The sequence below is a fragment of the Pinus tabuliformis genome, chromosome 2_2 (assembly GCF_031772625.1).
Source record: "Pinus tabuliformis cultivar Carrire ecotype Pingquan chromosome 2_2, CPIR1, whole genome shotgun sequence".
Classification (NCBI taxonomy): domain Eukaryota; kingdom Viridiplantae; phylum Streptophyta; class Pinopsida; order Pinales; family Pinaceae; genus Pinus; species Pinus tabuliformis.
This window is the reverse complement of record NC_142300.1, coordinates 947,468,931-947,483,063: the sequence shown is the minus strand read 5'-3', so window position 1 is coordinate 947,483,063 and position 14,133 is coordinate 947,468,931. Positions and strand designations below refer to the sequence as shown.

Genomic DNA, 14,133 nt, shown 5'->3' with positions numbered 1-14,133 from the left:
ATTGGGTAATTTGACACAACTTTCATATCTATCCATTTCTGGTCGTAGTATTTCCGGTTCTATTCCCTCTGAAATATTTAGACTTCCCCTCTCCACTCTGTCTCTTAGTTTTAACCTCACAGGGAGGATACCTAATTCCATTGCCAATTTGACCAAATTAACTGACTTGGACCTTTCTGAATGTGGACTGACTCACATATGTGAGGGCATTACCAATTTGACCCAGCTGACGTACTTGGATCTCTCTAATACCAATTTGACCCAGCTGAGGTACTTGGATCTCTCTCGTAACCAACTCGCTACCATACTTGTATTACGACTAACAATTGTCCCAAAAGGTACAAAGAGAGGCCGATAAGATTATTAAATTAGAATTGTTGAATTTCTCTAGAAGAGATGTTGATTCAAGCCTAACGGATGAGCAATTTGAGCTGGCTAAAGGCCTTCTAATTGTTTTTTATTATTGTAAAATTATATTGCTAGTTCATTGGTTTTACTTTCAAAAGCTTGAAGGAATTTGAAGAGCAGGTATAGAATTGCTTTGTGGGATTTGATCCCAAGTGCTGAGTTGATTGCTTTAACTTGCCTAGAATAGCAACCTTGAGTGCTTTGATAATTGTACGTCTGTTGGGTGCTGGTGATCGTATCGTCTCCCTCTGCATTTTGATTATTATTCAGAGAGCTGAAAAACATTCCACTAGAGTCAACAACGGATGTATTTTTATTAAGTGCATTTATTACAGCCATAGGAGCATTGAAATCTAAATATAAAGTGAAGAAGTCATCAACTTCAGAGGATTGTTCTATTCCTGTGGCTGCCTCTACAATAACCTTACTATTGGTTGCTATCGTTTGGTTCACAACCTGTCACTCTCCAAGTGCTTGAAATGTCATTAAATTATCATAAGTGAACTCTCATACGTGAACTCTTGCGAAGTATTAGTAATGAGCTTGCCATGAGAGGATTCTACCCAGCAAGAGGAAGAGATCTAGTAATGAGCTTGCCATGAGAGGATTCTACCCAGCCAGAGGAAGAGATCCTCCTATTGCCAAATGTGTGAAATGATCCATCCAGCTCTTTGAAGTTTGAGACTGCCAAAGATGTGAAATGATCCATCCAGCTCTTTGAAGTTTGAGACGAAAGACAACTCCAACTCCGGCTCCTCGTGTCCAATCAATTGCCCTATGATTGCACTGCTAGAGTTCCCATCAAGCCACAGGTGCAAGTTCGCATCTATAAAAACATCGGACTATCTAGCAAGTCATTAAAATAAGAAACCAGAAATCCTTGGTCTGCACCATCTCTCTTTTTTCTTAATGTTTTCAGTTCATGCATCATATCATGGAACACAGCCACTGAGGGCTGCAAACAAACAATAAGTAAACCACATTCAGCGATAGATATAACAATTTAACATAAATGACAACACATCCAACAAGGGTTTCATGAATACAATTTGCTATTCATTTTCAAGTAATCAAGATGCCGATGCTCGCGGGATGGTTCTTCAACCAGGGGAGCAGCTCGCCAATTTAGGCATCTGTCATAAAAAGAAAGCCAAAACGAAATGGCATACCTGTAACACAAAAAGCCCCGTATGGAAAATACAGGGATTAATGAAGGCGGCACAGAATTGCCCACACTGAAAAAGTTCATCCGCATTCTGCAGGAAAAGATTGTCCGCATCAAGCATGACAATGCGATCATATTCTACCAGGGTCCACGCATACAGCTTATTCAGCGTTAGAGTAAACCGTTTGTTGAATCCAGGTTGGTTTCTGTAAGGATTCTCTATATTGTCCACAGGTTTAACTATAACCCCATCTGACTGTCTGCAGAACAAAGGGGAAACATTAAGAGCCTTAAATCAGGCACCGCAACATCGAGAACAAAGTATGCAGATTGCATGAAGCAATTTCAAAATAAACCTTAAGCCCTCATGCGAATAATGCGCTATAAGCCAAGTACGGAGGATCAAAATAAAGCCGAAAACAGGAAAGGGTTACAAGGGATCCAAGATTCTTACACAAACCTTATCCATTGCTGAGGAACATCCTTGGAAGCAATAACAACAAGGTCTGCATTCACTCTAAGCCGAATGAGCGATCGAAGCATAACCCTGACAGCAACATAGAATTCATAGTCTCTCGGTGTCCCCATGTACATCATTGTAGCATATGCATTTTTTGAGCTCCGCTTCGTAGGTGCCAACGCTCCATGCACATCTGATCGGACAAATTAATAGCAAAAAAAAGAGGAACAAGAAAAGCCGTGCAGTAGGAAGGGATTCTCGGTCCATTCAGTATATCTGCCTATCTGAACCAGGGATTCTTCTGCTACTTATGCTCCGAACTAGTAAAGAGATTCAGAATGCCATCAACTGCTTGAACTCTGTCTACGTTTCTGCCTCCGTTCACTACAAAAGATTGCAGGTGGCTACTATGCAAACTTTAAAGATAAAAAGGCCCAAACCTGACGAAATTAAAAACGGCAAAGTAGCTCCGGAATGCGTTTCCAGTTTTATGGAGGAAATTTGCAGTTTATTTTCTCAATGCACTAAAGCCATCAGGAAAAGTGGCTTGATGAGATTTGGACCTCAAACCTCAATTTCCGGCTATGAAAGATGATAAAACCGAGGAAGAGCTTAAAACGCTACGAGATGCATTCAAAAGGACGCTTGGCCAAAGATTTTTCGGCAAATTCTTCAAAACAACATAATGTTGACAGGTCACAAAACGCTGAAATTTAATCGGAGTATTCGGTAAAAGCAGCTCAAAGTTGCCCGAAATGGGAAAGATAATATCTGTACGTCGTATACCCAATAATCTGACAAAAACCTCGCAGTTCTTAAGAGAGTTTTTCTTGACTTTCCATGTTTTTTTGATTTTCTGTTGTTTCCTTTTCTGGTTGAGATCAACGGTTGAAAATGTTTTCCCTGATCAAATGGAGCAGGTTAAAAGTGTTGACGAAGAAGTTGATGCATAGGAAGGCCTATCAGTCTAAAGATCAAGATCAACAGTTGAAAATGTTTTCCCTGATCAAATGGAGCAGGTTAAAAGTGTTGACGAAAAAGTTGATGCATAGGAAAGCCTATCGGCCTAAATATGGTTAACTTAGTGTAATTAGATCTTTCTCAAAACAACGTCACTACTTTACGAGAAGGTGTTGCCAATCTGGTTAACATAAAGGGATTATATCTTTCTCAAAACAACCTCATTCGTATACATGAAGACATTGCCAATTTATCTAACTTGACGGCATTAGATATTTCCGATAACAAACTTAGCCATAACATACCTAAAGGCATTTTCAATTTGAATAATTTGATCCAACTATACCTATCTCAAAATAAATTCACAAGTCCCATTCCTAAAACCATTGCCCGTTTAAAGAAGCTTGAACAATTAGATTTCTCAAACCACCTCTTCAAAGGGACAATTCCTTTCCTTCCTTATATTTAGGTTCAAACAATTTTATTGGGAAGAATCCTAATAATATTAACAACTTAGTTTCACTTTGGATGTTAGATTTATCATAAAACAATTTGGAAGGACCTATTCCTATTATGTGTTCTTATAATTCAACTTCTTCAATTATTTTCTCCGCTCATTCTAACAACTTCTCTTGAACTCTAACCTCATCTTTTGCTAATTGCATCGAGCTTGTAATATTGGATTTAAGGAAGTGTGGATTTACAGGTGAGCTTCCTTCCACCCTTGCAAATCTAGGTAACTTGGGAGTTTTAAGCATTAGTTATAATAATCTTCATGGTAGTATTCCTCAATGGATCACAAACCTCACCAACTTGTTTTTGTTGGATTTATCCAACAATAATTTTAATGGAAGAATACCATATGATCTTGAAAGGCTCCAAGGATTTGTTGTAAATATTGTAAATGAATCTCAGTGGAGTATTCAATTTTCATGGAGGAATACATAAAAGGGATTGAGTATAATGTGTCAGAGGTCTGGAGTACAAACATTATACTTGATTTGTCTAAGAATAATCTTACCAGAGAAATCCCCATAAGCATAGGCGACATGAGAAGCTTGAGGTTACTAAATTTCTCTGGGGAACCAATTGAAAGGAAACATACCTGCATCTTTTAGTGAGATATCTACTTTGGAGCAGTTGGACTTGTCCAAAAATAATTTGGGTGGAACAATTCGTCAAGAACTCTCTCAGTTATCAATCGTGGCTTATCTAGATGTTTCATCTAATAACCTTTGTGGGCCAATTCCAATAGGGACACAATTTTACACCTTTAATGAGTCTTCATTTCAAAAGAATAAGTGCTTATGTGGATATCCTCTACCAAGATGCAATCAAAACTATACAAAACACCCAGTGGAGACAATGGCAGTCAAAGTAACATTAAAAGAGAATGGCTCAGCTATGTAAATGAAAAAATGTCTTTGATAGCATTAGCCATAGGAATGGGGATAGGATTTGGAGGAGTTATTGCTATGTTCATTGTTTGGGATAAAGCAAGGTATTGGGTTGTGGGTTTGCCTTCCACCAGCACAAGAAGACCCTCTTATGGCTTGTATCGATTCCCTACATAGCTCAATCAAACTTGTCCCTATACATCACTATCTTAATATATGTAATGCCACTTAATGATATGGTTTGAATGTTGTTTATCAATATACCTTGTTGTTTTAGTAAGTGTCCATGTATTATTACTTGACATAATGTTGTTTGAATATGGATAAAATTACCTACTTTTGTAGAAGAATGTAAGATAGAGTTCACATAATTTCTTTCAATTGTTGTTAATTATTAATATATAAACAAAGTGAGACTGAAATGGACAATAATTTTAAGCTTATGTTATATTTTTAAAAGTTATTGTTCATTATTGAAAAACTAAAGTAGATGGATCTACATTAATTTTTTATTAGTAACTTACTATTTTTTTTAAATGTCAAAGCTTTTTAATACAATCATTTTATAATAAAATAACAAAATTAATTGATAATGAAAACTATGGATGATTGATAATGAAAACTATGGATGATTAGTATATATAATAATTAATAAATCTCTAAATTTTAATAAATTCTCCATATTTTATTTATTAAGTGTGCTCTAGATAAAATATGCTATATTTAATTATTCGATATTATTGAAAATGTTGATTAAATTGCATCTAAATAATAGGAAAGAAAATTTCAAAACATACTAGTTTTATATGATTAAATTCAAATTATATAATTATATGATTAAATTCAAGCTATATGCTTAAATTTAGATTAATATTGATGATGTCATAAAATATGAATATTTTAATATTCAGTTAAATATTTAAAATAAAATATAATTATTAATATCATTAATTATTTTATTAATAAGATTTTATATGTGATTTAAAAAAATCGAAATTTATTATCATTAATTATAATTAAATATAAATGTAAAAAGAAAATCAATATAAATTATTAAAATTAATGTTAATTTTGATTTCTTATATTTGTTAATACACACAAAATTGTTAATTTAAAATTTTAATTAAATAAAACTTTGATTAACAAAGGATATATGTCTATGTTTTAACTCGTTGAGTGCAATGCATATGGGATTTTATGATTTTGAATAAGCATTATCATTAATGGTAAACTATGTTTTAGTTAACTTTAAATACATTATTATTTAATAAGTAAAAGAGTATGACATTTTGATATAATATTTTTATTGTATTTAATCTAATCAATGAGTTTACTTGTAAAATTCAACGTAAGGATATGTAATTTTAAATTTTAATTTATAAAATTTTAACAATAAAGTTTTCATTTATTTTTAAATAGTTTTTTATTAAATCATAAAAAATAAACAGGTCCTACATACAAATACAAAATGTTCCAGCTATCATTCGAACCATTATTTCAACTTTTTTCTGAACATTTTGTATTTACATATAACCAAAATATTAAAAGAGACATATTTTAATGGTTTAAAGAAATATGATACGAAGAGAATATTATCCTTTCAAATTTTGTATAAGTTACTGTAAAGAAGTTGGAAAAAATAAAAAATATTAATAAAGTTAAAAAGGCACAAGACGATTTTTAAAAAAAGTTCTATTTAATTTATTGAATGTTTATATAGATAGATAGATAGATAGATAGATAGATAGTTTTCAATAATTTTATAAAAATTTAGTGTAAAATAATAGTATTTATAAGACATATTATTTATTGTATTATATTATTAGCCTTCAGCTTAAAGCCAAGATAAAAAGGCTAAAGGGAAAGTTGGGTTTAAGAGATATCACTCAACTGTGGATCATCTGGTTACTCTTAAGGGAATGCCAAATAATAAAATTGATCTCTTATGTTGCTTTGTTGACTTTAGAATTTTTTTTAACATTGCTCCTAGGGAAACGCTATGGAAGAGGCTAGAAGAGATAATGGTTCCTATTGAGCTGAGGGTTGTGTCAGACCCCAGAATTGTTGTACTTAATGCACCTTTTTTATTCATATGATGCCTTTGTTTTACCCGTTTATGAACTCTTTCTACATTCTTTTAATGCAATAGCGAAGATTTGTGCTTGGGTTGTATTTTATATAAGAATACCTTCATTATATGCATTTCTAGGATTAATTCTCATTAAAATGTTGTTAATGTAGATTGTCTTGTTCTTGCATCACATAGGGATCCTGCACCAAGTATATGTGGAGCACTTCATCATTCAAGCTTGCCACAAAGGAAAATGCTAGCTGGTAGTACAAACACGCATTTGGAATAATCTTGGATTCTTTTTTACAGTTAGAGGTAGACTTGTCTTTCATTGACATGTTCTTGCACTAAAGAGCAACTAATTTGGGGCTTTCATAAATGGGCACATTTTCGAGAAAATATGGAAAAGGTTTTTTTTCAAAATGTTTTTTGAACACCTCCACATTAGTCAAAATGCACCCAAGTCGTACATATGGATTTTTAGGTAATACTTAATGCTTCAACCCCAAATTCATTGTAGCTTTCAAACGACCAACTTCCTCCTATATTTGCGTGCAAATGAAGTCGAATATGAAAATTATGAAACATGGTTTTTTATCCCAGTATAGGAAATTGAGTAATAGGAGAACAATTTTCCAAAATTCACCACCGTTTGGGAGATCTGAAGGGGTCTTTGAGGTAGATTTGTAGAAAATCACGTAAATCCCAGATTTGCAAAAGTAGCCAAACAGTCAACTTCGGGCATGATTTCCTAAAAAATGGAACTGATTCAGAAAAATCCAGGAGAGGTTGTTGTTGAAAGCATGAAAAATTAGATTTCCTCCAATTTTTTTTCTAAATTTCATGTTGGTCTAAGATATATACAAGGATCTTTGAGGTAGTTTTATAAAAATTGATGTTTTTTTCTAGAATTCCAAAAAATGCCCGTATTTGCAAAAAAATGGAAATTACGTATCAGATTTGCATCTCCTTTATCAGATAATTGTTGTAATAGACCTCCTTTGGATGGGAAGTTGTTATGATCCCCTCTCATTCAGTTTGTGCTTGGTTTGGCTTGTTCAAAGCTTGTCATGTAATTGTAAATTATATAAAAGCCAAATCATGGCTTTGTAGGGAGGACAATAAGCCATTCTTTGTACTCTCATGCTACTAAGATGAGCGTTGGTGGTCTTCCCCTTCCTCAAAGAAATTTGGAACTGGACTATGGATATCTAAATGTATAAGGATTGAGATTTACATTAATAACAAGCATCAATGCCATGTTTATGCATGTATTTTGTCTATTTCCTGTAATGTTAATCTTGCTCTCATAGACTAAGTGTTTTCATTAAAGGAAAACGAACTAGTTGGCCAGGGCCCAACCAACAATTACAGGAAGTCAGTGGTGTGAAGGTTGCTTCTTAATGGTGAGTGTGTAGGATTGATAATGCTCTTGTGTTTATTTTTCTTTCACCAAGTGATCTTAGATCTGAGGGCTTGTGTGTGTTGAGTGTGTTTTTATTTCTATTAAAGCATTTTTTGTATACTTTCTTAAAACACAAGAATATGTCTTTTATCTGAGAAGCTTCCTCTTGAATCATTTTTGGAATAATGGTTAGAGTTGCAGGGTTTGATCATTTAAGTTTTTATTAAAGATCTATTTCTTTACAACAAGCATACTATAATCAAATCATATATATTGTAACTATGTAGTGGTGTTAGTCCTCCTATGTAAATGATTAAATTTAAATCGTAATCCTTACTTTTTTAAATATCTGTAAACTAAAGTATAAGTACTAGAATCATTTTCTATCACTTTTCGGATTCGGGACTATAAGATAGATCTTTTATTTAATGATTGAATTCGTTTATACATACGATATATTCAACACAGTGATAAATTTTTAGAGAGGATATACTTAAAGAATATTTTAAGTGGTGATCTTTTATTCAAATGCAAGAGTTTACGATTTGAACTAAGATTAATGAAATTTCCCTTTGACTTTCACCATTAATATTCTTGAATGGTAATTTGCATTTGATTTTGGGATTTATTTTGTTATCTCTTGAGTTGAATTTTTCCTTTTTTCACTTGTCAATTTCATGCTTGACAACACAATGTTTTGATTTATAGATTAAGGGATGCAAGTTGTGGAGTGTAAATCTATTATGGTACAGGAACAAAGTCATACTTGTTTTGAGTATGAGAATAGGGTTGTGTTATGTATTTTAGCAATGTGTCGGGAACATTATTCCTTTGTTAAGCACTATGCAATTAGTTTTGTGTTTATTCTACAATCCAGCCCTTAACATTATCAGAGCCTTCTTATTGGGGATTTCAACTTGTTTCCTAGATGCCAGCAACAACAAACCATCGATCGCCACTGTGGCATCATCATCACCACATGGCATCCCCTAAGTGGTGACACATGTCACCAAGATATAGCCCATTAAGCTGCCTCAAAAAACCAAAACAACCTACCATGTGTCCCTCCATACCATCAAGTCATGTTGTTGTTAGCAGCCATGTGTCCCTTATCGAAACCATTCAGATCCTGCCACTTGTCCACTTCAGAGCTCATCTGAGACTGTCATCTGTTCTTTTCAGACCGAATTAGATGCCTCCATGTGTCTTTCTTAGAGTAGAGAGAAAGAGGCTTCGCTTACCCTATTTTTTAACTAAATCCTCTGTAAATTATTTTTTGGCCTTCAAGACGATTTAACAAAGAATGCACTGTTCCCACTTATTTAACTCAATCTACATTTGTTGATCGGTTGTTTCCTAATGTTGGTCACCTATGAATTTGCCGAATGTTGATCGCCGATATGGCCTTGTCCTCTGACATGCGGGATCTCAAGTCGCTAATCGATGAATTGCCTTGGCTGGTGTGCTGCACATTGAATCCTCCAATTGCTAATATGTCAGGACCTCCATCATGCGATATCGCTAATCGTTGATTGAAGATTTTCATTCATTGTGATGCTTCTTGGAACCTCTGAAATATGACCTGTGAGTCCTACGATGATTTGATCTTCGATTTGCGTGGGTTCCAATATTCGGGACCTTCGATCTCTAATCTTCCTCCCTGCTTAACACCTTAATCACCCTGAACTTCAGTGGGCCATAACTTTTGAACACAAGCCCATTTCTGGACTTCCACATAATGTTGGAAAGCTCTTCTAGAGAAATTTCGAATGTGTTGTGGCCAGCAACAACCCCCCTTCTTATTTAGTTTTATCACTAATACTAAATAAGCGGGGACCCTTATTCAAAAATTTTAAAAAATCGATTAATGCCTGTATTTCCTTTTTCAATAAAACTTACTATCATAAACTTAGGAGAGTACCCTCAAACATCTAAAAAGACTTAATTTTTATGATAAGTTAGAAGGAAATCACTCCTTAAAAGCACGTCACATCGCAAAAAGGGTAAAGGATACCTTCTCACAAGCGGAATTCTAAAAATGCAAAATTGCGATGTGAAATCACGCATGAAAACCCTCATCGCATCGCATGCCTTAAATCTCACCTACGCTGAAGTGCCTTAAAACGCCGATATGCGATGGTGCATCTCGCAAATCACATTTCACGGAAAACACATTAACGGATGCTTGCCACACATAAAGGGTTTGTGATATTGCGATATTGTGATATTATGATCTGAGATACCACGATATGCAAGTCTTCGATCTATGATATTGCGAATCAAATCACAAAATCACCTTATCGCAGATCTGCACGGCCCGTTGTTCGAGAAAAGTTTTTCCATAAACTGAGGCCTGGTCATGCACATTTATGTTAATTAATGAGTTAGTTGGCAATCATTAATGAAATATGGTTTTGATCTTATCAAGGAGCCAGTTCACGTAAGGTGATATCTTTTATATGTTTTCCACATTTAAATCTTTCCCATCACCTTTTCTTATCATCGTTCTCACCTCATTTGTAAACTACAGAAGTGAAGAACTGAGAAGTATATAGAGTAGAGTTCAAGATATTATGGGAAAGAAGGGTAAAGCCCCCAGTACTGAAGACAAAGAGATGGCTCCCTTGTACACAGACACCACCTGCAACAAAGACGTCGGTATCACTACTTAGGAAGGCATGTATAGTTTACTTGAGGAAGAAGATCCCAAGGTAATGGAGGTAACGGCTACTGCAGGCTCACACGGATCTTCTGTGGCGTCTATTACAGATCTAGCATGTTAATTCTCGCACAGGATATTGGCGAGACCAAAAATTCTCCCGTATACGGACATGGTTAAATGAGTACTAAATAATGTTGATATTGCGTATCAAAGCTCAGAACCAAGGATGTATAAAACCATTCTTTCTACAAAATTTAAGCTTTATATTCTCTAAACAAAACGCGCAAGAGGCAAAAATCGCATCAAGGAAGCCCAGATCTAGAAATGAAGGCAGCTTCCGATGCGCGATTCAAGAAAAACCCCTCGAGATGGAAAGCCTCAAATTGCTCAGTCGCCTGTCAGTGCGGAAATTTGTAGGGAACAAGCGCTAAAGACGGAAAGTAAAATTGGAACTCAAAACCAGTAATATTTATTAGGTATATCACTAAGCGATACATAGATATCCACCAAAGGTGCAACATCTACAAACAAGTTGGAGACAAAAGGCTCAAGAAAAGGCAGAGTTAATCTAAAGGTTAACCAAGTTGAATTGGGATTCTTACTGGGCGTACTTGGTAAAACCACATAGCCAGTGTATGACTCTCAAATGTGTCATCAATTCTGCTGAGAAGATGGCGCCAGCTCTTACCGATTTCGTTTTTGCAGGACAGCTAAAATCAGAAGTCGGCCACCCAACTCTCCTCAAGCAAATGTTGAATGCATGCGATTTCAAGGAGTAGATACATAAATAGTTAGTTAGTAGTTTTAGTTTTAGTTTTAGTTTTCCATTATTTTTTCCTGAAATGAGGACGTTCATTTAAACCGCATCCTACATTTTTGTAATAAATTATTTTTAGAATTAGTTAGTAGTATTTAAACCCTTCTCATGCATTTAGAGAAGGGTCCAGAAATTTGTCAAAAAATTGTCTTCAGAACACGCACATTTTCCCCTCCGAGGAGGTTTTGATGAATGAATGGAACAAGATTTATTGATATCTACGTTTAATATCTACTACTGATGTTGCACTTCTGTACTCTTAGTGGATGTTGGATTAAGAAGAAATAGATCATTATTGTTGGAGCTCATGAGTAGAACTAGTTATAAATGGTACTTTTATCTCTTAACTATTTCTTCTTATGTGTTATGGTGATATTCATTTTCAGTTATTTATATATGAATGCTTAAATTCTTGAGTTATCATTTGGCACTTTTGTACGGTGATAGATATTTATTTATGCTTAGTATATGAGTAGCTTACTATGCGATATGTTTTTCACAACTGTTTCATCTAACTTTTTATATGAAATGGTTTATCTTTATTGAATTCTTTTCTCATAGCAATTGAATGATATTTATTACCAACTGTCATTTGAAATCATTTTAGATCGCATAAAGGAAAGATTACATCCCGGGTTAGTTTAAAATTAGATATTTCTATTTATTAGATTACAGTTGCATGTTGATATATTAGATTTAGAATAAAGAAAGAATTTTACTTAGGAATCATTAGTTAAGAAATATCAATTCTCAACACACACACACACACACATATTGGGAAACTGGTCCCGCTATCCCCAGTCAGACCCACTATAGCAAACGAAAAAGGACCAACTAACAAAGGTCTGGACCATGTGGTTATCCCCCTTGTTATAGACCTGATTTTTGGGGCTTCAACATATTTGGCGCTAGAAGGAGGGCCAGAACTCTGAATGGCAAGTAATTCTAAATCTAAATACCATTCTGAGAGTAAATCACCCTCACCATCTCCCTCGACTTCTCCATCGCACTTAGAATCTTTAAATCTTGAGCCAGAAGTTGAAAGAACAACAACCACTGGCACAAACCCTAATATTTCAGAGAAATTTACTATTGAACCTCCTGAAGTTGAATATTTGATTCATAAACTTCCACGATTTTCAACATCACCTCAAAGATCTGATAAATCTCAAGGCAGTGTCACTTCACAATATAATCCTGCTCATCCTATCACCAGATTAAAGAGGGAAAAGTTTGGTATTGAGCCAACTGAGTTACCTCTACCTACAAGGAAGGGAGCTAGGAAATCACCTAAAGGGTCTGATAGTGAGACTCTTTGGTCATCATCATCCATATTAACTTCCCCACTGCGAAGTCAACCATCCACTCCTCCACTTCAAATCATCATCCATCAGACCACTGGAACTTCAACATCTACTTCTCAAACATCAGGAACTGTAATATCCTCATCTTCCCAATCGCAAGGATCATCTTCTGCGCTTTCCTCTATTAGCAGTTCAGCGATGGCCCAATGCCATGGAATAACGCAGGGGCAGTCTTAATGCCTGCACCCTTGAGTCAAATACCGACCCATCCTGAATCATGGCTGCCTAAGTTTAATCCTGAAGCAAGCATGCTAGTGGAAGAACACATAAATAATTTTATGTTATCCATAAATCTCAACGGGGTCACTAATGAAGATGTTATCGTTCGGCTTTTCCCTTACACGTTGCAAGGAGCAGCTGGATCATGGTATTTCTCATTACCATCTAGGTCTATTACTAGTTGGGACATCTTCCAAGAACAATTCTTGACTAAGTTTGGTGATGACAGGTCCACTGCAACATTAATCAATGACCTGTCTAACCTTAGAGCTGAGTCAAAGGAACCTATCAAAGATTTTAACTCGCGTTTTAATAAACTATTGAACAAAATTCCTACTACTTCTAAACCCAGTGAAGAAGTGCGAAGTGAATGGTATATCTCTGCATTACCATCAAACATAGCAATCTTTGTGGATAGAGCTAACAAAACAACTTTAGCTGACAATATGAAGGAAGCAATAGCGGTAGAGAAACGTATCATAGCTCTAGAAAAGAAAAATTTCATTGAAGAACGTAAATCCAAAAAGGTTTCTTTCAAAGAAGATCCAAAGAAAAAACAGCCCAAAGACCCATTTGATTTAGAAGGATTGCAAAGAGTTTTGAATACCATGCCTAACGAAATGGTTGATATAAAGAAACAAGTACCAGAGACTTCTTCTAAAAAGCCTTACAAGCCTTATAGAAGAAATCATTCAACTGATTCAAAGCCTCCTAACGTTATTACAATTGCTGAATCAGAAGAAGAAGAAGAGGAAATTACTACTGACGTACCTACCGATGAAGAAGAAGTTGTAGAATTACAAGGTATGTGGGATTTCATCCTTACCGATGAAGGGGATCAAGAGGCATTGCCAGTTAGTACTCAAAGCATAAATCAACTCAATCCTCCTCAATCTACTCCTAATCCAAAGAGTGTAAGCTCAACACCTAAGAATAAAGTCGTAGCCAAGAGAACGACATCCAAAGTGACTCAAACAAGCCCAGTCCAAACAGATTCACCAACTCCATCTAAAACATTGATTGTTTTAGATGAAATGGAGTATAACATCATAGAAGACATGAAGAAGATTAGGGCCAACATCACTTTTTATGAATTGATCAAGTTAAAACATTAGCAAAAGCTCCTTTTGAAATAATTGCATGCAGTACCAGTTGCACCATTGCTTGCCATTATAAGATCTCCAAATACTGTGATTAACAAAGTT

The 14,133-nt window shown here is 35.0% G+C and overlaps 1 protein-coding gene across 1 annotated transcript in view; it reads right to left on the bottom strand.

The window, feature by feature from the left end:
- Positions 1 to 1,234: 1,234 nt before the first annotated feature.
- Positions 1,235 to 14,133, bottom strand: part of LOC149196322 (putative glucuronosyltransferase PGSIP8) — a 74,852-nt gene continuing 61,953 nt past the window's right edge. Inside the window, exons 2-4 of the mRNA XM_089408254.1 lie at positions 2,028 to 2,226; positions 1,578 to 1,833; positions 1,235 to 1,363 (exon numbers count right to left, since the gene is read on the bottom strand). Coding sequence (XP_089264380.1) covers positions 1,235 to 1,363; positions 1,578 to 1,833; positions 2,028 to 2,226 — 584 coding nt within the window. The remainder of the gene's footprint in view (positions 1,364 to 1,577; positions 1,834 to 2,027; positions 2,227 to 14,133) is intronic.